General features: G+C 32.6%; 3 protein-coding genes across 4 annotated transcripts; all 3 read left to right on the forward strand.

Annotated features, from left to right (window-relative positions):
* Positions 1–1,043: 1,043 nt before the first annotated feature.
* Positions 1,044–3,654, forward strand: LOC114383905 (co-chaperone protein p23-1-like). The gene is made up of 6 exons (XM_028343612.1): positions 1,044–1,203; positions 2,264–2,450; positions 2,531–2,693; positions 2,773–2,813; positions 2,907–2,964; positions 3,118–3,654. The coding sequence occupies exons 1-6, from the start codon at positions 1,199–1,201 to the stop codon at positions 3,237–3,239; spliced, it is 576 nt and encodes a 191-aa protein (XP_028199413.1). The 5' UTR covers positions 1,044–1,198; the 3' UTR covers positions 3,240–3,654.
* Positions 3,655–4,457: 803 nt separating this feature from the next.
* On the forward strand, positions 4,458–9,290 carry LOC114383893. Of its 2 annotated transcripts, none has more exons than XM_028343606.1 (4): positions 4,458–4,810; positions 6,207–6,664; positions 7,075–7,169; positions 7,259–9,290. In XM_028343606.1, exons 2-4 carry the CDS (start codon positions 6,406–6,408, stop codon positions 9,089–9,091), a joined length of 2,187 nt encoding a protein of 728 aa, XP_028199407.1. In that variant the 5' UTR covers positions 4,458–4,810; positions 6,207–6,405; the 3' UTR covers positions 9,092–9,290. The 2 variants fall into 2 exon arrangements, with proteins under 2 accessions (XP_028199407.1, XP_028199409.1); XM_028343608.1 differs by having other exon boundaries at positions 6,212–6,664.
* Positions 9,291–16,338: 7,048 nt separating this feature from the next.
* LOC114383916 (polyadenylate-binding protein 3-like) lies at positions 16,339–20,724 on the forward strand. Its single transcript, XM_028343619.1, has 8 exons — positions 16,339–16,464; positions 16,576–16,796; positions 17,943–18,721; positions 18,895–18,972; positions 19,081–19,170; positions 19,570–19,833; positions 19,929–20,159; positions 20,327–20,724. Exons 2-8 carry the CDS (start codon positions 16,583–16,585, stop codon positions 20,558–20,560), a joined length of 1,890 nt encoding a protein of 629 aa, XP_028199420.1. The 5' UTR covers positions 16,339–16,464; positions 16,576–16,582; the 3' UTR covers positions 20,561–20,724.
* Positions 20,725–24,301: the final 3,577 nt, after the last annotated feature.

Genomic DNA, 24,301 nt, shown 5'->3' on the forward strand with positions numbered 1-24,301 from the left:
GTATTAGTTTACTTTGTGCAATTTTTTATTATTATTGTGTATTTTAAGATGGAGCATATAAAGCCTAATTATTAATGATTTCTTTTGTATTTAACTATAACTTAATTTGGAAAATATAAAGCTTAATTATTACTATTTTTTGGAGTCTTATTATTTATAATAAAAAAAATAAAAAACAGACTGCCAGTGTAAAATAATTTATATCGTTTCCAATCATAATATTAATGTATCATGTGTGATAATTATTTAAAAGTTATATAAATAATAATTTATAATTAAATGAATATATAAAATTATTTTATGTTATCGATACATCACCACTCAACTCAAATTAAATACAAACATATACTTAACTCATTTTCGCCCATTCGTTATGCAAAAACTTTACATACGGTTCATGGAAAAAAATCCTCTCCATTCCTTCAATTTCTATGGTTTTGGAAAAATAAATGATAGTCTTCATTTAAGTGTATTATGTCAATTTCATTTATTTGTCTCAAACTTTATAATAAAAAAATGGGGAGGCAAAGAAATTGAGATAGGAGTATTTATTTCACGGAATATTTAATTATTTTTGAGAATACAAGATAAAAAAATTAATTCTAGATATATTTTATTTCCAATAAAAATATAATCTCATATTCTATTAATATTTAGTCCTTAGGTGTAAAATTTCATATATAATTTCCTAGTAACCACTATCCTACTAGTATCTCGTTGCTCCTTCCTTCAGCACATGTGACTTGATTTTTTTTTTTTTTTCAATTTCACAAATTTCATTTCCTTCCAATAAATTAATGTTGTTGCAATTTGATTTTGTATCAATTTCATGAATACATTTTAGGATCATATTTCCTTTCCTTTAGCATGCTCCTTCTTATTCTTTTTTTCAAATCGTCGAACACATGAGAGGGAACGAGGGAGGTAATGGGAGATTTTGTAATAAGAATATTTTATTAATTATAATATATATTTTCAGATGAAAAGAATTTCCTTGAAACAAATGTTTGCCATTGAAATTATTATTTTTATGTAAAAATAATCATTATGCACACACGTTACGAGGAATACAATGAAAAATCCAAACTAGTTTTTTTTAACACTGAAAATCTAAAGAGAAAGTGATTCCCTCAGCGGTGACAGAACGCTTCCTTGAGCAGAGAAACCCAAGCAGATCGATTACTCTTGAGAAAACAAGATGAGGTGCGCATGCATTTTATTTTCTTAGCTACTCTTTCTCTTCTGAGAACGTGATTGAACAGATAATTTTATAGCACATGCATACTGTGATTTCTCTTTGTTTTGCCTAATTACTATTTTTTTTTTAACTTGGATAAATTTCTTTGTGCTTTGTTGTTCTGGATTTCTTTTAATCGTATTTACTTCTTCGTGTTCTCCTTTTTAATTTGTCTGCTTATTTTTTAGAAAAAAAAAAACAAAATAATTAGGGTTTTAGCGTTTTAAATTTTCATTGAAGCGATAATTTCATTATGTATCATATCGTTTGTAATCTTCATATGGATTGTTGCAAAGAGTTGTTTATGTAACCTTTTTTTTTCTCGATTTTTATTTTCAGTTTGCTTCTTTCTTGTAGGGTTTAGTTTAGTACTACTTGCTCTGTTTTTGCCTCTTTTTTTGCTGTTAGGGTAGCGAGAAATAGAGAAAACGACTGGTTAGTAAAAAAAAATCGTGTTTTTGTTGTTCAAATTTGAAACTGTCTCAGTTGTGGTACCCTGTTCATCCATGATCTCTGTGGCAAGATTGAATTTGGTCTTAGAGGTGTATTTCTCTTTTTGGTTTCATTCTTAAATTTATTTGTTACTAAATGGTTATGGATGCAAGTGATGGGAATCTTCTGCTGTCTACCACATATCTGGAATAGTAATGACTCATGAGTTGGATGCACTCATTTTACCACTTTGGTGTTGTTTACTGTTTAGCATGTATCAAGAAAACATTTTTCATAATAATTGATGACTACATGAATTGCCAAAAACTTCATTCTTGCACATGTGCTTGTCAATGTGTTTTATAGCTTATTTTAGTCTGCAGTTTGGAGGTAGAACTTAAAAATGCTCTACTTGAATTAGCATTTATTCAAACATGGATACAATCAGTCTATTTTTCATCCAAAAACAGTTTTCTTATTTGAGTCTCTATTAATCTTGTCACATTACCAAACTGTTTACAGCAAGTATACTATTATCTGTTCCTCAAAAGTGCTACTCTAACTTTCTTCCTGATATTTTTGCTTATAATACAGCCGCCACCCTTCTGTCAAATGGGCTCAGACGTCTGATGTACTCTACTTAACAGTTGAGCTGCCTGATGCTCAGGATGTTAAGCTCAAACTGGAGCCAGAAGGAAAATTTTACTTCTCTGCAACTGCTGGTGCAGAGAAGATTCCTTATGAAGTTGACATTGATCTGTTTGACAAGATTGATGTAAATGTAAGAGCAGTGACCTGATGGTTTGTTAATCATATCTTTTTCATCTATCTTGTAATTAGTGTGGTACTATGTCTTCTCAGAATAGCAAAGCCAGTGTTGGTTCAAGACACATCTGCTACTTGGTGAAAAAGGCTGAGAACAAGTGGTGGGACAGATTGTTGAAGCAGGGAGGGAAATCTCCAGTCTTTCTGAAAGTTGATTGGGATAAATGGGTTGATGAAGATGAGGAGCAAGATAATAAACGTTAGTGATTTTCTAAATTTCTGTTAACTTTAGGTTTCATTTTCCATTGTTTTGTCTCATTTCCATATTCCCTTTTCAGCTGCAGCATCTGATATGGACTTTGGTGACATTGATTTTTCTGTAAGTAGCATAGCTCAAACAATATAGTTTTACACTGATATTTTTAGTTAGATGGGCACTCAAGTCTTGACCATGAATTCATTTTCTATGCAGAAGATGAGCATGGGAGGGGGTGAGGGATTGGATTTTGATGCTGCAGGCAATGATGATGGTAACTAGATACAAATTTTGTCCATGTTATTTATGGGATGCAGCACGATCAATTGTTTTTTTCATATATATTTGTTCAATCCTTTTATGAACTTGAGTTTAATTTGCTTTAGCCGTAGTTGACTTTGACTGGTCTCTTGATCTTTTTGTTCAGATGATGAGAGTGACACAGAAGAGGAGTTTGCAGCAGAAGCATCTGCTAGTAAAGAACAAGATTCGAAAGATGCTGTAAGCAGCTATCCAATTCCAAAGGATGCACCTGATACTAAAGCATAAACAATTCGAGAATGGTGAACCATAACATAGCTTTGACTATGTAAGGGCTAGACAAGCTTTCCTGAAAGGTTGCTTAGCATAAACCTTCGCAGGGTTAACTGATGGTTCGGTAATGGCATGTTAACTTCTTTTCAGCGTTTTGACCCTGGATTTTTAACAAGCTAGACATATATGTGTTGGCCATACATAATACTATTTGAGAATGGAAATGTTGTCTTTGTTTCCTTTGAGTGCAGGGGACAATGAGTTCTATAGTTTTTCAGTGAAGTTACACTTCTCTGAGCAATGAGAGTTCGTTTTAGAAAAAGCAAACTAGTTTGAGTTTTGATCAATGTTTCAAAATTTGGGATGGTCATATAACCCGTGTAGACGTTTTGAATTAGTGACTAAGGTCCTGCTTCGATCTGTTTGATAAGCTTTGTTCATAAGCATTTGTAAAAAAGGAAAATAATGTAGAATGAATTTAGCTTGTTCCACAAGCAAATTTGCCAAGAGATTCCTATATAAAAGGGACGGAGTATAGAAGGAAAGAAAAACAAATTGACTTTCAAATTAATTTAAATTTTTTCTTCTTTCTATTTTCTGTCCTCATTTTCTTTCCACCTAAACAAATAAAAGTTAGTAGACATTTTTTTTTTACAAGGTGAGAAGAAGAAACGAGGACTAACTTATGGAAGGAAAAAGGAAAAGATGGTGATTTTTGAACGGAAGGATGAAAAGAAACTGTGGGAAATATTATGGTATTTCGAAAGAATGGAGGAGAATAAAAAGGGAATAGTTAAAAAAAATGGTTACCTAGACGTTAGCATGAAGTATCAATTAGTTTTTTTTAAATTAATTTTTAGTGAAAAAAATTTATTGATAATTTTTAATGGAATTTTTTTAAATCACACTCGAATTTGAAATCTTATTTAAAGATATTTAACTTAGTTCTATTCAAACGAAGGACAATCTTATTTAAAGATATTAAACTTAGTTCTTTTCGACCCAAGGACTTGTTGCTTAAAAATAGATTAAATTTGAAAGATTAGAAGATATTTAACTCAATTTAAAATATGGATAGATAAACACATGCATATTTATTGTTCGGCTAGTAAAAATATTAAGAATATTTTACAATTTAATCCTTCAATAAAATGGTGCACCATAGTAGGTGAACATGAAGGAATTTGTGTGAATTAAAATTAATGTAATTTATTTTTTATATAATAATAATATTTTGTTACTTGGTCTCTTGGCGTATTCCTCTCCCGTTTCTATAGGCAAAGTTTGTGAAGCCACAGAGTCCTAGACATGACGTGTTGATTTCCGACCACACATACAAACACCTAAAATGTTGCAACCACCTTTGAAACACTGTCTATTCTCTTTGCAAAAGAAACCAAAAGAGAAAAGAGAAAAGAGAAAAAACCTGTCACTAACCGCGACTTCCAAGTTAAAACTAAATAATAATCAACGTAGACATAGTTTTTCTATCCAGACGCAGTTAACACCATAGAATCTCGATCAAAGCCATTCACTGCCAATGCTTTCTCCCTCAAGCGTTCATCTCTTGGAAGCAATAACTAAAGGTAATCTTGTACGATCTTCGTTGATGGGAAATTTGTTGGATTAATATTTGACCATTTGAAATGTTTATGATGTCTAAATACAATTAATTCATTTGGAGTGTATCTATATATGTTGAATGAGAATGTTCGTGAATCTAATGTGAGAAATGTCTAATCTGATTCTTGTGGCTAAGATGTTAAAATGTCTATTGTGGTACCTATAAAAAAAATTGTATTTCAATATATATAATTGAATTGATGGGACAAAATATTTTCTTAGAAAACCTCTTCTGTCTGTAAAAAAATCAGATGGCATGTATTGAAGAAATTCCAAGATGATCCCAGATTGATACTTTGGAAATTTTATAACCATTTACTTCTGATTAAATAATATTTTATATTTAATTTAAGTGAGTTAAAATATGTTTTTGTTCCCTCAAATTTAGATCATTCTTGTTTTTGGTTCTTTAAATTTAAATTTGTTTTTTTAATCTGAATTTTAAAAAAAATGTTATTTTTAATCTTCTTAACAGTTTTTTTGGCAGTTTAAATATCCAATTTGTTTTGTGACTAAAAAATATATAAGTTTAGTTTAACTACATATGTCACGCATTGATTTTTAGTATAATAGTGTGATCCTATAAGAAACTCTCCATATGTTGGCATTGTAGGTAACTAGTTTTGTTTGTCACGATTTAGGTGTCTTTGCTTTTAATAAATCTGAACTTCGTCTGAATGCATTTGGCCTGACTTCTAAGATATTCCTAACCATCAAAATCAAGAAACAAAGAAACAGAAGAAATACCAAATCAACTTGCTAGTTCTGTACTTGTACACCTGATTTTTTAGTATAGTGAGTGAAGAGACTAACAGTAGATCTATAATATTTCCATTATGATCAATTGTTTTATTTGAGTTGCTGCAATATATTCTTAGCATTTTACAATAAGCATATAAAAAGGGAAGGTAGAGACAGTAAAGTGTATGCTAAGCAGATGTTTCTTGGGAGGACAGTGTATTAAGCACATGGTCAATTAAGTATACTTAGAATATACTTTCCTGTCTCTATCTTCGCTTTTCAAATTGGTTCAAAGGATTTCCTATCGAATTGGTGAGAGATAAATGCACTTAACTTGTGCATGGAAGTTGTAGATCATGTGCAGTGGCAAAAGTATAAAGGGTATGTACTTATAGTTCAAACCATAGATAATAAGATCCACTTATCTGGCTTTTTCACTTTCATATTTTCTTCTATATCACGTGTTTCTGGGTTGCTTGCTACCACAATTCATGATATCAATAGCACTGATGAAAGGCAAAGATGACTTTGTTATAATAATATACAGCATATTTCTGATTAATTTGTTTCATTTGTGTACATCAAATTTATGCCCCGTGTTTGGTGTGGTGATTGTAGGACAGAAGGGAAACGAAAGGATCATCGTCTGCAGATAATACAAAGAAGAAGACAAGAAAGACTCAAGTTGCAAATTAGAGATTGAAGTCACCTATGGTGTATAATAATTGACTCAAGTGGCTTATATTCTGAAGCTGACGTTCTGTTTTGAGCATATATGACTTCTGTGATTGTACAGTGGAAATTTTGACATAACGTAATGGATTTCGGTGAAGGTTACGTATCAAATGAGCATCGCGAGCTTCATCGATCTGCAACAGAAAGTGCAGATCCATTATCTGTTTCTCCATTGCAGCTTTCACCTAAGTCATCACGATCTCAAAAATCTCCAAGGTCCCCTAAAACTCCTAGGTCTCCACAATCTCCAAGGTCCCCAAAGGTGCAGGGCAAGTGCAGCAATCTAAGTCCAAGGAGTCATAGACAATCATATTTCCAAAAAGATGGACGTCCAAAGAAAGGTGAAGTCTTTTTACCCATTGAAGTTTTTCATGGCTTGATAACTTCTTCACCAAGTAGCTACCATAAAATATGTGGTAAATGACGGTCATAGACTTGTGTTGCCAGTTTCCCTCATTTAGTCTTAGAAGACTCATGATAATTGGACACATTAATTTCTTGAATTCTTGAAAACCCCTGTCCATAGAACAACATAAAGATCTTTAACTTTTAAATATTATTATTATCTAAGTACTTGGAATAGTAGAATATTCGTTCAACGTTCAGCTATGCCATTTGGTCACAAACTCACAGGCATTGAATGGAATGGTCTAGCCTTGATGTTTTATGACTAATCAAATCATACATGATAAAATATTTGCATTCCTTAAATTCAAAGAAGCAACCGACTTACCCTACTCTCATTATTTAGGTGGTTCTGGGGGAAAAGGCACCTGGGGTGGATTGCTTGATACAGATGACACAAATGTTCTTGATCCTAATGATCCAAACTATGACAGCAGTGAGGTAAGGGGTTAAGATTCGGTCTCTTATATTTACTAAAAGAGCTTGTCTTTGTAACACCAACGACCATGAAAATATATATGGTTTTGTAGGAATTAGACCATTCAAATGAAAAGAAACCGATGACAGATCTTGACAACTACAAGAAAAAAGCTACAATAATAGTGGAGGAATATTTTGCCACTGATGATGTTGTTGCAACAATGAATGAAGTTAAAGAATTGGGAAAACCACAGTATGGCTACTATTTTGTCAAAAAACTTGTCTCTATGTCCATGGACAGACATGACAAAGAAAAAGAAATGGCTGCTATTCTGTTATCTGCACTTTATGCCGACGTACTTGATCCTTCACAAGTTTACAAAGGCTTCAGCAAATTAGTTGACTCAGCAGATGACTTGATTGTAGATATACCAGACACAGTTGAAGTTCTAGCTCTTTTCATAGCTCGAGCTGTGGTTGATGACATACTTCCTCCTGCATTTTTGAAGAAGCACATGGCCTACTTACCCAAAGATTCAAAAGGGGTTGAGGTCTTGAAAAAAACTGAGAAAAGCTATCTAGCTGCCCCTCTGCATGCGGAAATCATAGAGCGATGCTGGGGTGGAAGTAAGAATACCACAGTTGATGATGTTAAAGCCAAGATAAACAATTTTTTGAAGGAGTATGTTGGAAGTGGTGACAAGAAAGAAGCCTTCAGATGCATCAAAGATTTGAAAGTTCCTTTTTTCCATCACGAAATAGTGAAGCGGGCACTTATAATGGCAATGGAGAGACGTCAAGCAGAATCCCCACTGTTAGACCTGTTGAGGGCAGCAGCTGAAGAAGGTTTCATTAACTCCAGCCAAATGTCTAAAGGTTTCGGTCGGTTGATTGACACTGTTGACGACTTATCACTTGACATACCAGATGCACGTGGAATACTACAGAAACTGATGTCTAAAGCAGCATCTGAGGGTTGGTTATGTGTGTCATCTTTGAAATCACTTTCAGTGGAGCCTGAAAAGAACACCATAGAAGATAGTGCTGCCAAAAGTTTCAAGGTAAAGACTCAGTCTATCATTCAAGAGTACTTCTTATCGGGTGATATATTGGAGGTAAATAGCTGTCTAGAACAAGAAAACAGCAAGAACTGTGCTGCACTCAATGCAATCTTTGTTAAAAAACTGATAACTCTGGCAATGGATAGGAAGAATAGAGAGAAGGAAATGGCTTCTGTGTTGCTGTCGTCTTTGTGCTTCCCAGCCGATGATGTAGTGAGTGGTTTTGTAATGTTGATAGAGTCAGCAGATGATACTGCTCTCGACAATCCTGTTGTTGTCGAGGATCTTGCTATGTTTCTAGCTAGAGCAGTGGTGGATGAAGTCCTAGCCCCACAACACCTTGAAGAGATTGGAGCACAGAGTTTGGGACCAGGTTCAATTGGGAGCAAAGTGCTTCAAATGACAAAGTCATTGCTAAAGGCAAGACTTGCCGGGGAGCGAATCTTAAGATGTTGGGGTGGTGGAGGGAGTAGCAGGCCTGGATGGGCATTTGAGGATGTCAAGGACATGATTGGGAAGCTGTTGGAGGAGTATGAGTCTGGAGGCGAGATAAGGGAGGCATGTCGCTGCATGAAAGAGTTAGGAATGCCATTTTTCCATCATGAGGTTGTTAAGAAGGCTTTGGTGACAACCATTGAAAAGAAGAATGAGAGGTTGTGGGGTTTACTCAAGGAGTGCTTTGAATCAGGACTAATAACCATGAATCAAATGGTGAAGGGTTTTGGAAGGGTTGCTGAATCTCTTGATGACTTGGCCTTGGATGTCCCTGATGCTAAAAATCAGTTTGCATGCTATTTTGAAAGAGCAAAGGCCAATGGATGGTTGGACAATTCATTTTGTTTCAGCAAACAGGAACATGCAACAGAGAATGGCACTCACTAATAATAATGTGGGAAATCATCAGAAACACTACTTTTGCTTTATCTCTTTTTCCAAATCTACACTTGAATCAAATGCATACACATGCAGACATCAATTGGCCTGCCTATGCAAGCACAACTACATTACTAGCCTTGTAGAGAACTTGAAATTTCTGTTTGGTTTCTTCTCAGATGCTCCTTTACCACTGGAGCTTACAGAAGCTGAAGTTACTTTACACTTGCCCCACCCGCACAACAATTTTTAGTTCTAAATAAACATGAACACATATATATAAATCCAAACTCGTATGAATTACCAAATATAGTTTATAACAATTCAATACAGTATTTTTTTTTGTAGTCAAATTCTTGAAGGTGTTATTTGATCCCAGCCTCCTTGAAAGCTTCTTTGATATATGCTTTTTCTAATAAGACAAACTTAGATGAATCCATATGGTCAATTAGCACAATCGATGACAGATTATTCTTTTTTTTTTTTATCAACCAATGTTAATTATTAGTTTGCTAGTAGGAGGAATTCGAACCCACAACCTCTTCCTCTCCCCCTTCTCCCTTCAACTAACAAGACAACCTTATAAATCCACTCTGATGATTATATGACATGCCGCCCTGAAGATATCAGTATACACAAGGTTGAAGAGAAAGACGCGCTGAAGCAAAAAAATGCATAGGACAAATAGAAAAGAAAGTCAATTATGCCACATTGAAACTTATATATATATATATGCCACATTGAAACTTATATATATATATATATATATATATATATATAATTTTAGATTGTTGAAATCATATATTGCTCTTTCTCTATTCTGTTTCTATTCTGTTTTGGAAGAAGCATATACAAGGAAACCTGTAACGTAAATCTCTATCAATATACCCTATTTTGCTCCTTTTTATGCTTATACTCAAGTCATGCATGGCCATTTGTAATGCATTGCATTACGATATTGTATAATAAACGCAGGGTATAATAGCGGGAAAAAAAAAATATTTTCCGTTAAAAGATAAGAAAAAAAGGAGTTCTAAACTCGGGCTAATATTCTTTAATCGCAACTATCATTCAATCTCCAAACAACAATCATCGGTAACACTCCATAAAATTAAGAAGAATCAGTTTCTCTCATTTAGTTGCTTCCATATTATTTATAACTCAGCTTCTAAAAATATTCTAAGGAACATTTAGTACTTTTCAAAGAAGAAAAAAATATGCAGGGTGCAACACGAGTGTACGCAATGGAAAAGAACGAAAATCATAGAAAGCAGAAGTTTAAACCTTTTTAGCATTACAACTGAATATAGAGCATAAGTAATTGATACCTCTAATATTTGTAATGACATTTCTGCTTTATTTGTTTACAGTATAATCAAGAATCATTATTTTTTTCCCACAAATTAACCACCTCTTTTATTTAACGACTAACAAAGACAATTTTATATTAAAGCTTGAAAACTGTTATGCAAAAAAAGAGAGCTATATTTCACCATTTTTGCTCGCACTTCAAGTTTTATATATTATAAAAAAATACTGTCTTTTCCATTTCTCAATCTTATTAACTACATTGTATTTTGAAATTTAGTATTAATATCACTCATTTGTGTATAATTACACTTAATTAACGGGTAGAATTATGTTGTTTGTAATTGAGAATCTTTATGGTGACGTGACATGATAATAAGGAATCGTGTCTGATATGTCGACTGTACGAACTATAAGAAGCGGTTCAGATTTATAAGAAAAATAGAATTTATACACTATATTTGAATATAAATTCGTAAATTTATAATAATTCATATCTTTTAACTAATGACTCATCATTCAACCAATGACTTGTCAATTTAGTATGATCAATGATTAGCTCAGTTCTGATAATATTTATCAATTTTCAACTTTTCTAAAAAAAAAAATTACCTTCCTATTGCTACTCATCAAGCATCTAGTCACTTGCAATTAACTTCAGTTCAAGGCTCTTGAAGATGAACTATATTTTCAGTTCTTATGCAGCAATATTTCAATTCTTCCGTCTTGACTTTTTTCAAGGATCACGATTTTCCGTTAATTCACACTTTTTTTTTCCAAGTATAACTATATAAACATCAATACTTCTTGATGATTATAAATTGTTGCCTAATAACACTTGTACTCATCCATGAAGAATAGAAAACGATATAATACTAGCTAGCTCAGAAGATTCCCCATGCATGATATAAAACTATTTCTTTCCACTCCAATCAGTGATCACATATTTGAGCAACAACAGGAAAAAGATCTATCATCTATGTAGATAGATAGCTTATACTCGCTGAACAAAAACATCTATATGTATCATCACATGTGACATCTCTTGTATTGTGATGAAATAATTAATTAACAAAACTATGTCAGTTTGAACAAATCTTGAAAGTGTATAGAGAAATGCATAAAACCCTACCACAGAAGCCTCACACACAAGTTCATTCACCAACCACGCTTCTTCAGAAAATCTCTAGTTCTCTTCCTCGTGCGGGTGAAGACAATAACCACACAAGCCAAGATCCATGGAGGGAAGTTCACACCAGAGAAATTTAACTTCTTCAACCAGTCCGGAGTATCCCTCGAAACTAGTGTTATCATAAAGGTTATTAAAGCAACCCCAACCAAGATCCTGGTCACTGGTTTAACAAGTGAGTCCTGCAAAAGAAAAGTTTCAGTCTTTCAGCTAATGACAATATTACATGCACTGGTATTATGATTACATTAACTGCATCTTCATATTGGGAGTATTTCAACTTTAAAAATAGTGTAGAAATGTATAACTGTATATACATCACTCGTGAAAAAAATATATAAATTATGTCAAATCCTCTATATGACCAGTTTATATGAAGCAAATATAAACGCATCTTTAATCAAATATGAACAAGCATGGTATACAAGAAACATTTTGACACCATTACCTCTCAAAAATGAAATTTTTTTAGCTCTCAGATTAATACAGAAGCATATAAATTATTGATCACTGATGCCTCTGGTATACTCCTCTTAATTCCTTGAAACAACAGAAAATTTCTAGAAAATGTTCCCCTCCTTGGCACTCAGATAAAATCATTTTAGACTGTTGTTAGACAACAACCTATGGAATTCTTCTTATTGTGGCTGCCAATTTAACTCAACATCATTGAAATTTCTACGTAAAACCAAGCATAATATGGGGCTTTCTTTCCACCCGCTAACTTTCCTTTTTTACAGAATCCGCATACTACTCACATACTAATTTTCTGCTCTTTACTTATCCATAACATATTAACATGGGATTCAAGACTAAGACCTAGATAGAATATTCCCCTCCCTAATTTATTAGTACACTGAAACCTTTTGAGCTTCACTAAACTAGATCACACATTCTTTTCTTCCCATTACAAAAAGCAATTTAACATAAACAAGTTAAATTTCTTTTCTTTCTTAGTTCCTAACCATTAAATTCATTTGCTCTCCATAATCCTTATTAGGCAATAGGCACACAAAATCTCAAATTCCCTTCTTCATTCAGATCCTTTCATCCAAAAACCCACTCTTCCAAAAACATTTATGCTATGTTTTTTGGTTTCCACAAGTATTTTCCTTCATAAGCAATCCAATTCCGAAGCTCAGTCAGACACTAAATATGAGCACATCTCCTGACGACAAACTGTAGTTTGTCATGCTGTGGGATAGTAGCTCCTTCTCCTAGATCCAACCCCCTTAGTATGATGTGTTTGAAAGTTGAAACAGCAAAAAGAAATTGATAGAAAAAAAATAATATATATATATATATATATATATATATATATATATAGTAGAGTAAAGAAAGTAAAAATGATAATTTTTTTCCTTCCAAAAACTCAATATTTATTTTCGTTTCTTTTCATTTTCTTTCTTCTCTGTTTTATTTCTCTCTTCCACACATTCCATAAAGCTTCACCCATTTAATCAATCAGTCACTCCCAATACCATAAACTTATGAAAATTAAAAAACTGTAAATTTATTTGAATTAAAAAAATCTTATAATTACATCCCAGAGTGTGTGTTCTTCCTCCTCCAATTCTCTCCCGTGAACCTAGAACCTTGACTCTCAGGTTCTGGCCAAACACAATTTTTGATGACTCCTCCAATGTTACTGGCAACTAGTCACCACTATCCACCACCGTTACAAGCCTCCCTCCTCCACTCCATTTTTATCTCCTCTTGCTCTCCTTCTAGTTTGAGTCCTTTTCCTTCTTCGTAGACTCGTTGAGTCACTTCAACTCAGTTTCCAGAGAACCGATTTTCTTCTCTAGAGCACGGTTTCGGCTTTGAATCTCACTCTTCTCACTGCTCACCACTTCAATCGCCTCCTTGATCAACGTTTCAATGACAATAACAGTAAGCGACTCTTGAGAACTCTTCACCGTTAAATCTTTCTTTGTTTTCAGTTCCGCTATGTCTCTATGTTTTTGAGACAAAACCTCTTCGCCTTCCAACTAACCTTCTCTGCTCTTCGGCGAGAGCACTCGCTTTGTTCTCCAGACCCGTGGCAGGGTCGCTGACCTCACGGTGGAGAACGGCAACCTCGTACTCCCTCTCTTCGACCAGCGTCTCTAAGCGAAGATTCACTTCGTGGAGCTGGTTTTTGACGAAGACAGAAATGACGGCGGAGCAGTGGAGCACGAACGGGAGAGAGTCAATCTGTTTGCAACTTAAGGGGAGAGAGTTGAAGGAGGAAGGATATAGCCTCAGAAGTCCAAGATAGCATGATGTACCAAACATAAATATAAGTGTTAAAAAAATTTGTGCATCGTATGCAAATTTAGATACTTAACCATTGTGCCTAAGAAGATATATTAAATATTTATATAATAAAAAATTAAATTTCTTTTGTTATATTTGGTTTATAATCAACTAAATGAGAAATTTTATAAATATATTATTGTTATTATTATTACTAAAAAAAAGAATTAAATATATTTTTTATCATTGATATATATCTGAATTTTGTATTTATTTTTTAATAAATATTTCATTTGAGATGAATTTATAATATTTAAAAAAATTTGTGTTAGATCCTTATTCACAAATTAAGTGTGATATGTAAGTTAATCAGATGACAAATACTACGACACACTAACTTAAACCTAAATCATGTGTTGTTGAACATGATATATATCCAAATTTTATATTTGGTCTTTCTAGTAAATGTTTACTTTGACCTGAGTTCTTAATATTTAAAAAATTTCCTGTGATATCCATTAATGATGTGACTATTAACTCGACGCCTCAATAAATTACATATGTGATATCACGTGGGATTAAGTGTGAGACTTAGAGCTAAACACATGACAAATGCTATCACACACCAATCTAAACCCGAATTGCGTGCTACTGAACATGATAGGAGCCTGGTGCACCAAGTAGAGAATCCCCTTCATTGTAGTTGCAGAAGCAACCATGATAGTCGTTCTCATGAACCCTTCATTCTCCCCACCAATGTCGTCCCCACACTCTCCCTCGTCCTCTCCGATCGCTCCCTCAACACCACCCCCAGCCTCTTAATCCCCGTGTTGGTAACTTCACCGTTGTGTTTCCCTGTAACCGTTTTTGCTTTGAAGGGGATGTTCTGCTCACGGCACCACTATGCTATCATGTTCCGCAACACGTGATTGGGGATTAGGTCGGTGTGTGATGATGTTTGACATGCAACATAAATAACTGTCACATCAACGGATCCTTTATCATGAAGGGACCTGCATAAAAATTTTCAAATATAAAGAATTCATCTCAAATAAATTTTTTATTAGAAACCAAATATAAAACACCAATCAAAAATATATTTAAACTTAAAAAATTAAGTAAAACTGAAGCCACACATTTGTCTTCTAAACTTTCATTAACTAAAACTATGGATGTTTCTACATGACAACGCGAAAATGCCATACACTACACGACTTTCTTTGTTTAGTTTTTTTTCTCAAATATATTTGAAATATATTTTTTAAACTATATTATATATTAAATAGATTATTATGTATATATTTTAAAATCTATTTATATATACTTTTTTAAATACATATAAAATATATTAGAAAAACATATAAAATTATTATTCTAGGCTTATTTTTAACAAGTTAGATTCTGAAATTTTTTTATATGTCTTTTTAATTAAAAAAAATCAAGTTAAAATCAGCAGAAACTCTTCTGTTGAGTCAAGCCTATAATAATAATAATAATAATAATATATGTATAAAATTTCTCATTTAGTTAGTTACGTATTTTATTTTACATAAACAAAAAGATAACAAGAGAAATTATTTTTTTATAAATATATAATATTTTTATAAAATCAAATCATTATTAAAGGCAATAAATTATATTATTTCCTTATTAAAAGGAATTAGATTTTTTTGGTACATAGTGAAACTAAAACAAAAGAAGAAAGCAAGAAAACTTCAATTGACTTTCAGGACATTGTATAATCATCATAGCTGTATTGAATAAAAAATTTAAGTTTGAAATTGATTAAAAATAATATTAAAATAAAATATATAACTAAAGAATAACCCTTATTTTATAAGTTAATTTTAGGAATAAATTACAATTAAATTCATATTTTAATATGATATTAGAATTTAAATCCATTCAAAAGATTACTATTATGTTATTCACGTGTTAAGTTTAAAAGTATTAGACATGAGAAATATATTACAAAATTTAAATCTCACACGATAACTAAAAATAAAATATATAAATAAATAACAAGTCTCATTATACAAACTAACTTTAAATTAAACTCAAATCACATCTTAAAACTCTCAACCTCGGGTATTTTAATTAGTCCAACAAGATGACAGTCAGAGGGGGAACTAAAGAAGGAAAATGAAATCACAAGAATGCCCTCGTTGTGGACCCTTTTTCTATAATTTTAGAGGTTAATTTTTTAATTTTATTTTTTTAGTTGTAAACCTTTTATTGGTGGCATGTAAGTATGACGTGTCGTGTTTCTATCTCACGGAATGACGTGAAAACAAAGGTCCAGAGTCCACTTGTGTGCCCCTTAAATGCAGTCAATTAATATTTACTAAAATAAAATGCAGTCAATTAATATTTACTAAAATAAAATGCAGTCAATTAATATAATAAATGTAGTGAATTAATATAATGTGAAAAGTCCCAGAAACGTCAACTTCAACGTGCGGGAATTATGACAAAGAAAAAAAAAACATGCCTCATTGTTACACGCATCATTGTCATCGGACGTGGGTCCACATCATTATGCTTATACTCCTTAGTACCACACCAACATCATATATAAACCTCAAGGGAACAAAGAACCAAAATATTTACTAAAGCAAATTATAAAAAAATCCTCAATCCCTTTTTGGTAATCCCTAGCCACTGTAATCCTTGTTTTTTTTTTTGTCTTTTCGTTGTTTTCTTTCACTGTTTGATCCTTACACTGCTACTTTGACTTCAGTTAATTGAAATTTTGCAGAAAAAAAATGGCGGCGGCGATGGTTCCAGCAGGAGCATTGAACGGTATGCAATCTGGGAATGCCTCTTTGTACGTTGGTGATCTTGAAAGGAACGTTGACGAGGCGCAGCTGTTTCAACTGTTTGCCCGAGTGGGCCCAATATTTTCAATTAGAGTTTGTAGGGATGAGACAAACCGATCTCTTGGATATGCTTATGTTAACTTTGTCAACCCACAGGATGGTTTGTTACATCATTCTTCATTGTTTAGAATTAAAAAAATTGTTTTGTGCCAAAAAGTTATTATTATTATTTTTTGATTGAAGTTCTAGATTTCATTATTTGCTCTGAATGAAATAATTTGTCTACTGAGATGGGGGTGGTGTTTTGTGTTTTCTAATTCTGTTTGTGTTGGTTGTTTTTTTTTTTTTTAAATGATAAACATAAAAAAATATCATTCGCCCTCATGAGTGAATTGTTTTTTTTTTTTTATATATATTTGTATTATTACTTGGGTAACGGGTGATTCCTTTTCTTTTAGTGAGTTCTGCATTTGATTATTTTCATCTAGAGTAGTCTTCTGTCTGGGTTGTACGTTTGGTGTTTTTAAATGTGTTGTTTATTACTGAATGAATTTTTTAATTGAATAAAAGAAGAAAAATACCTTGTGAGTTTGATGCTGCGCTAATTCAATTCATTTGGAGTATAATATTTCAGTGAATTTTGTTTTCACAGGGAGAGTGGTGGGAATTTGTGGGTGTTTCCCCTTCTCTCTCTTCAATTATAATATTTCTCTGTCTTTAATGTTTGACTCTTGTTTTGTGGTCCAAGAGTTAATAATAATAATGACAACAATAAATAAAATAGGCTTTTTGTTTGGAATGACCTAAATTTTAATGCGGGTTTCTCATGCTTAATAATGACAACAATAAATAGAAAAAAGTTTTTATTTCACTGATAAATTTTTTTTAAGTCTAGTCAGATTTGCCTTCTCTAAAGTGATATGCACCCTTTAGAGAAGCTAAATTGAATCTTTCCAATTATGATTCTGAAGGAAACTTTCATTGTTTTTGTTTTACAATAAACAATGCTTGAATTACATTGAATTTGAGAAAGTTGTTCGCTCTACCATTTGTTTGGTTACTTCTTGTTCTTTGAGTGATTAACACCACTCTCCAAATGAAAATTACTAAGGATGAAAGAAAAATGATGTCATTAATTGTTACATTTACATAAATGACTCATTTATTAATTATTATTATGATGATGATTAATAATTAGCCATTTAAGCCAGTCTAGGAGAAAAATAGAAGTGAAAAATTGTTATTTAATGAACTTAACATTGAAGTGCATTGATTTGCCTCTCTAATTCCAGTGTTTATATTGCAGCTGCTAATGCCATGGAGCATCTGAATTTCACTCCTCTGAATGGAAAATCCATTCGTGTTATGTTTTCTAACCGAGATCCTAGCATTCGAAAAAGTGGATATGCAAATGTGTTTATCAAGAACCTTGACATATCAATAGATAACAAGACATTGCATGACACTTTTGCTGCCTTTGGATTTGTACTCTCTAGTAAGGTAGCCGTTGATAGCATTGGTCAGTCGAAAGGGTATGGATTTGTGCAATTTGACAATGAAGAGTCTGCGCAAAATGCTATCAAAGAGTTGAATGGCATGTTGATAAATGATAAAAAAGTCTATGTTGGACTCTTTGTTAATCGCCAGGAAAGGGCTCAGGTAGATGGATCACCAAAGTTCACCAATGTGTATGTGAAAAACTTTTCCGAAACATATACTGATGAAGATCTTGAGCAGCTCTTTAGCACCTATGGTACAATAACTAGTGCTGTGGTCATGAAAGACACAGATGGAAAATCTAGATGTTTTGGTTTTGTGAATTTCGAAAGTCCAGATTCAGCGGTTGCTGCGGTTGAAAGGTTAAACGGAACCACAGTCAATGATGATAAGGTTTTATATGTAGGGAGAGCTCAAAGAAAAGCAGAAAGAGAGGCGGAGTTGAAAGCCAGATTTGAGTTGGAAAGAATAAGGAAATATGAAAAATACCATGGTACTAATTTGTACGTGAAAAACCTTGACTATAATATCAATGATGACAAATTGAAGGAGCTGTTTTCTGAGTTTGGAACAATAACATCTTGCAAGGTATATTGAAATTTTCTCCTTGTTTGTCTATTTGTCTTTTGGTGCTTCTTAGGCTCTTTGCATGTGAACTGACTATCATGGTTGTGTACGGACGTCATACATGACTTCATTATTATTATTATTTTAATAAATGATAGCCTTTGTTGCATTTGTTGTTTGTTTTTCTTTTCTAGGTGATGCTTGAACCGAATGGGCGTAGCAAGGGTTATGGTTTTGTTGCCTTTTCTGCTCCTCGGAATGCAAATAGAGCCGTAAGTATTTAGTTCTTTTGTTCGTAGAACAGAAGCCTGGCTTGGTTGAGTTAAATATATCCTTAATTATTTTGTTATCTAGCATGAACTATTGCTATGTTTGTTTAGTTGCATGAAATGAATGGAAAGATGATTGGACGGAGGCCCCTATATGTAGCTGTGGCCCAACGCAAAGAAGAGAGGAAGGCTCTTTTGGAGGTGATGCTCATCTTTTATCTAATTATATAATTTAAATCTGTCTTGGATTGAATTATGGATAAATTAATAATGATTTACATACAAATTACTACTTCTATAGTGAGTGGATGTAGCGTGAATTTCTAATTTCCGGTATACATACACATGGTTTCATGTTAGTATATCTATAATAATTTTCTTACCTAAAATTGAATTAGACATAGGCTTAATTTGAATCTTTTTTTTTTTGGTGCATCTCGAAGACAAAAACTGTCATTTTGTATTAATTCATAAACTTGTTTACTTTTTCAATTTTTTAAGTTTTAAAACCTAATTTAATATAGTCATACATATTTGAATTTTATATTTTTCCATAAACTGAATCAATTGACAATGTGTTACTAATTGGATTATCGGCAGGCTCAATTTTCTCAAATGCATGCCCTATATGCAATCACGCATTTACCTACGGGAATCCCTGTATATCATCCAGGGGCACCAAGACATGGCCCTCAAGCATTGCATTATGGTCAAGGGGCACCAAGTCTTGTAGCACCTCAACCAACAGGATATGGTTTCCAGCAGCAGCTCTTGCCGGGCATGCATCCTGGTGTTGCTCCAAATTTCATCATGCCATACCACCGCCAGAGACAGGTTCCTCCAAGACTTAGAAATCTCCACCGGGTAATTATTACTTCATTTTACTTAAATTCAGCTTTATTCCTCTAATATAAATAACATTACTAGTTATTTCACACATTTGTAAATTTGAACTTTAGAACCAGATGTTGCATCTTAACTCCAGCCAAGGGTTTGGATACATGGGAAATGGTCAAAATGGCATGGATCCGTCAGTAGTTCCCCATGGTATAGTGGCTCCAATGATGCCATTGCCCTTTGATGGTTCAGGAATTTCCGCAGCTCCTACTTATAATCAGCATCCTGGTGGTTCATTGTCCAACACATTTGCCTCAGCTCTGGCTTCTGCTACCCCAGAAAATCAGCACCTGGTATGTAAAATTTTGCATTGGCCGAAAGGCCTCTGAATTCATTGAATTTTTTTGTTTAGGGGTGTAAACCTTATGCACATAGTTTAACATTAATGTTGTTACTCTTGACAAGTTATATCTATCCTGGTATGAGTAATGTAATTTTATATGATGGATAAAACTAACAGATGCTAGCTGAACATCTATATCCACTTGTGGACGAAATTACTAAAAATCATCATCAGACTGAAAAGGTGACAGGAATGTTGTTGGAAATGGATCAGTCGGAGGTCATCCATCTGACTGAGTCTCCCGAGGACTTGAAAATAAAGGTGTTTGAGGCAATGCAGGCCCTTGGTGAAGCCGCACCAGATTCTGAAGAAGTTGGTGATCAACTTGGCTCAGTCTCATTGAAGGAATGATACAATCTCAATCTCGGTGTTAGAGTTATATACTCAATCATACTTGAGCCATTTTCTCATGAGGATCTTGTTTTATTCACCCTGGATTATTGACTTTTGAATCAGAACATTTGTTGTCAAGGATCTTTTTAGTCTTCTATGAATTTCTTTTAATTTGGATTCGATTTGCAGTAAATGATCTAGTTTTTTTTAACTTTTTGACGATATTGTTTGTTTAGACCTACATTATTTGAATTGGGATGTTGGTGGACATGCATTCTTTTTTCCTTTTTTTAAAATTAATTTTTTTCCACCTCGTGCATCTAATTTGGGTTGAGGAATTCAAACCAAGTGGATGAGCTAAAACAACCAAGTGGATGAGCTAAAAATCTCCATGAGGCAAATGCAACCCTATTTTATATGCATGGTTGGTTTTCTAATTGTTTGGCCATTGCTAAGTTCTTATTTGTTCTAGAGTTCATGTGAATTTTCCATTATTATGTGTACATGTCTATGTTTATGAAAACATAACTACTCTAGGGTATGCCATGTTTAGATTTGCAAAGGATGTTTTATTTCTCTGGGTGCCCACAAATCTAGATTTGGTTGGTATATGGTAGACATGATTGATATAGTCGATCAGCCTGATAATGAGAGCGTGAACAGTGTCGGCACTGATTTTAAAATTCTCATAATCATGAATATTGGCTTGATAGCAAAAACTATCTTGGATAATTATGTCCGTTCCTATTTCCTTCTAGATCAATATTATAGACTTTCTATGATCCTAACAAGTTGTCGCTATTTCCTTCTAGATCAATATTATAGTTTTTTTTTATGATCCTAACAAGTTAGTCCTGGTGTGTTTGACTTCAGAAACCTTATATTGGCCAAAACAGATAGGTTGTTGCATTAATTGGGTCGAGAAAGATTTTAGAATTTCCAATTATTTTCTTTTTAGTTTAGAATATTTTGGTCATTATTTTCCTTTCAAAAAAATATTTTGGTCATTATGTTAATTATGTTTATGAGATTAATACATGTGAGTCAAGAAATTCACATTTTTTAGTCTTTATATTAACCAGATAACTATTCTTTGATTGCGCAGTGGCATGCATTGCAATTTTCCCTAAAAGTTTTCCTTCCAAGTTTTTCATCGATTGAGAAAAAATAAATCTTTTATAGATGCTTTTATTTTATAAAAAAATTAAAGACCAAAATTTTAAAGGAAGCTAAAATCTAAATTATATGCATAGGTGGACTTGGTTGGAATTTTTTTTTTTACAATAAGTTACACATTGACATTCAGACATTCTTACTAGATATTTTAAGCAACTGAAGTAATAAAATTAATTAATATAAAAATAAATTCCACCTAGCAGCTTAGCCTCTGGATAGTTCTATTTCTCTTAACTCTTAAGATGTAAACCATATTTATACATGACTGACAAAACTCTTAAAGAAACATCATTGACATAAAAATAATTAATGGTGGTTCTTGTGAAACAATAGTTTGGCCAATATTCTTTTGACTTAAAATTCGATATAAATATTTCCAATTAAATCCTTGAAAGACGAATTGGTAAAAGCATATATGTTTGTAAACTTTATTTCCAAGTCATCATTCTTGATCACAAATTTTAGGTTTCGAAAATTGAAGTTACGAGATTCTATGTAACTTTTTTTTTTAGAGGAAAATACTTATTATATTTCATTTAAAATATTTGCTTAAATATATGTAACCGAGAAGCCCTAATTAGATTATGGACTATTTGGTTGGTTTGTCTCAATACCAAACTCACATTTGAGTTTGGATAATAACTGAGAAGAGATTGACATGTTGCAAGCAGATTATAAAACTCAGAAACTCCTATAATATTGGTCTGTAAACCATCAAAAGCTTTACAATCCTCCTCCACTGCTGAATACTCCAGTGTTTGGCCTACAACAAAGCTCAAACTTCTGCCTCTGACTGTTTTTGCTTGAAGAAACATTCCATTATGATCCCGCAACACCATGTCTGCTTCAAGAGTGTTAGCATCACTGAATATTGCTGCATCGACATTTATTTTCACGACCCCAGGATCTGGTTTCGACAAAGACAGATTATTTCCACCATTCAAAAAGAAACTGCAAGGCTTGATATGTTGAGATGTTTATTGGTGTATTTTTTTCCTTCCCAAATAGGCTCCTTCCTCCGCTTCCAAATACACCACAGGGTGATTGAGAAGATTCTGCAGGTTTCCATGGGAAGTTTTTCCAGTATCCAGTTTGTCCCATAAGCCCACTGTTATCCACTGTAACTTAACAAAATAAAAAAATATATATACAGTACATAAAATAAAATAAAAAAATCTTGACCTCCTAGTGTTCATAATTAAATGTTCATTTGATAAAAAAAAGGTAATAATTTTAGATGTGGTAGTAAAATTAGGAAAGACAAATCAAACTCAAGAATTGATGATTTTAATTTTTTTTTTTATAATGATTTGTATTAAGCCAGACTTCGTTCATATAACACTTCATTTATCACAATATAATCCAATTAAAATAAGATAAATCATGTTTTATTTAATGGTAAATCAACACTAACATCCCATTGATGTCATGCATTATTTGGAGAAAAAGTGATAAATTAGTAATTAATGGCAAACAAGTTCATAAAAAAAAGTAATATAATACTGAAATCTGAAGTGGAGTGTAGTTGGATTCAATCAAACTAATTTTGAATCCACAATAACTTACAGTGCAATGTGAAATTGAATTCCTTCCTCTCTTTTTTCAATAAAGAAAAAGAGGTATATTTATACGTGTTTTCATTTAAGAAATTAAATAAATCATATTTAATGAGTCTTTTATATTTTGACTAATCAATGTCATTAATAGAATATTATTTTTAATAAAATATTTACCTTCTTTGTCTCTTTCTACTTATTATTTTCACTTCATGTTTCCATACTTCCTTTTCATGTGGAATGTATATTTTGAAAATTTTCACACTTTATTTAATGGTGATTCTTTTGTTGTGAGTTTTTAATTAGGTAATTTATCCTTGTTACAACAATTTTATGACCTTGAAAGTTTTTTATTTCACTTCATTCCTTTGTGTAGTTTTTGGAATTTCATTATAATTAAGAAATTTAGTATGATAACGTAAAAAAAATATAGTATTCTGTTTCTTAAATTCATTTAGTAGAAAAAAATTCTTAGAGAAAGTATGATTTTGTATATCGACTGCTTATTACTACTTGAATGGAATAAAAGTAAAAAAGTGAGTTACATTCATACTTCCTGAAATTTTGTGAGATTTTTTCAATGTTTTCAACAATCTCTCGGCAAGGAAACATAATGTAATATTTTCAAACAATTAAAAAAATTAGTGTAGAGATAAAAAAATATATATAATAGAGTTCGTACAATCACATGAAACCTCGAAGAATGTAAGTGTATCATTTACTCAGCATAATGGAAGAACGTGGCAACATGCACTACCACTGACGACATGGCAACGTAACTTTTCTCTATTATAACTAGTTTCATATTAATTTAGAAATAATATTTTAAAAGTTACAATAATCAAGCATAAAAGAATAGAAAATAGTAAAAAAAAAATTATTTAAGTTACAATAATTAAGCATTATTGACGACTGCGCTGCCCCCCACACCCAAAGTTCGAATTTAAAGTTCCCGCTCAATGAGAACAATCGTGCTCCTGCATGCATTAGTTACATTTTTTTATTTTATAAAAGGAGAATTGGGTGA

This window comes from Glycine soja, chromosome 2 (assembly GCF_004193775.1).
Source record: "Glycine soja cultivar W05 chromosome 2, ASM419377v2, whole genome shotgun sequence".
Lineage (NCBI taxonomy): Eukaryota > Viridiplantae > Streptophyta > Magnoliopsida > Fabales > Fabaceae > Glycine > Glycine soja.

Coding starts and splice junctions, on each gene's coding strand:
- LOC114383905 (XM_028343612.1), top strand. Junction 2,694..2,772: donor TGAGGAGCAAGATAATAAAC/GTTAGTGATTTT, acceptor TTCCCTTTTCAG/CTGCAGCATCTGATATGGAC. Junction 2,814..2,906: donor TTGGTGACATTGATTTTTCT/GTAAGTAGCATA, acceptor TTTTCTATGCAG/AAGATGAGCATGGGAGGGGG.
- LOC114383893 (XM_028343606.1), top strand. CDS start 6,406: ATGGATTTCGGTGAAGGTTACGTATCAAATGAGCATCGCGAGCTTCAT. Junction 6,665..7,074: donor AGATGGACGTCCAAAGAAAG/GTGAAGTCTTTT, acceptor CTCATTATTTAG/GTGGTTCTGGGGGAAAAGGC. Junction 7,170..7,258: donor CAAACTATGACAGCAGTGAG/GTAAGGGGTTAA, acceptor ATGGTTTTGTAG/GAATTAGACCATTCAAATGA.
- LOC114383916 (XM_028343619.1), top strand. CDS start 16,583: ATGGCGGCGGCGATGGTTCCAGCAGGAGCATTGAACGGTATGCAATCT. Junction 19,834..19,928: donor GACTTAGAAATCTCCACCGG/GTAATTATTACT, acceptor TTTGAACTTTAG/AACCAGATGTTGCATCTTAA. Junction 20,160..20,326: donor CCCCAGAAAATCAGCACCTG/GTATGTAAAATT, acceptor TAAAACTAACAG/ATGCTAGCTGAACATCTATA.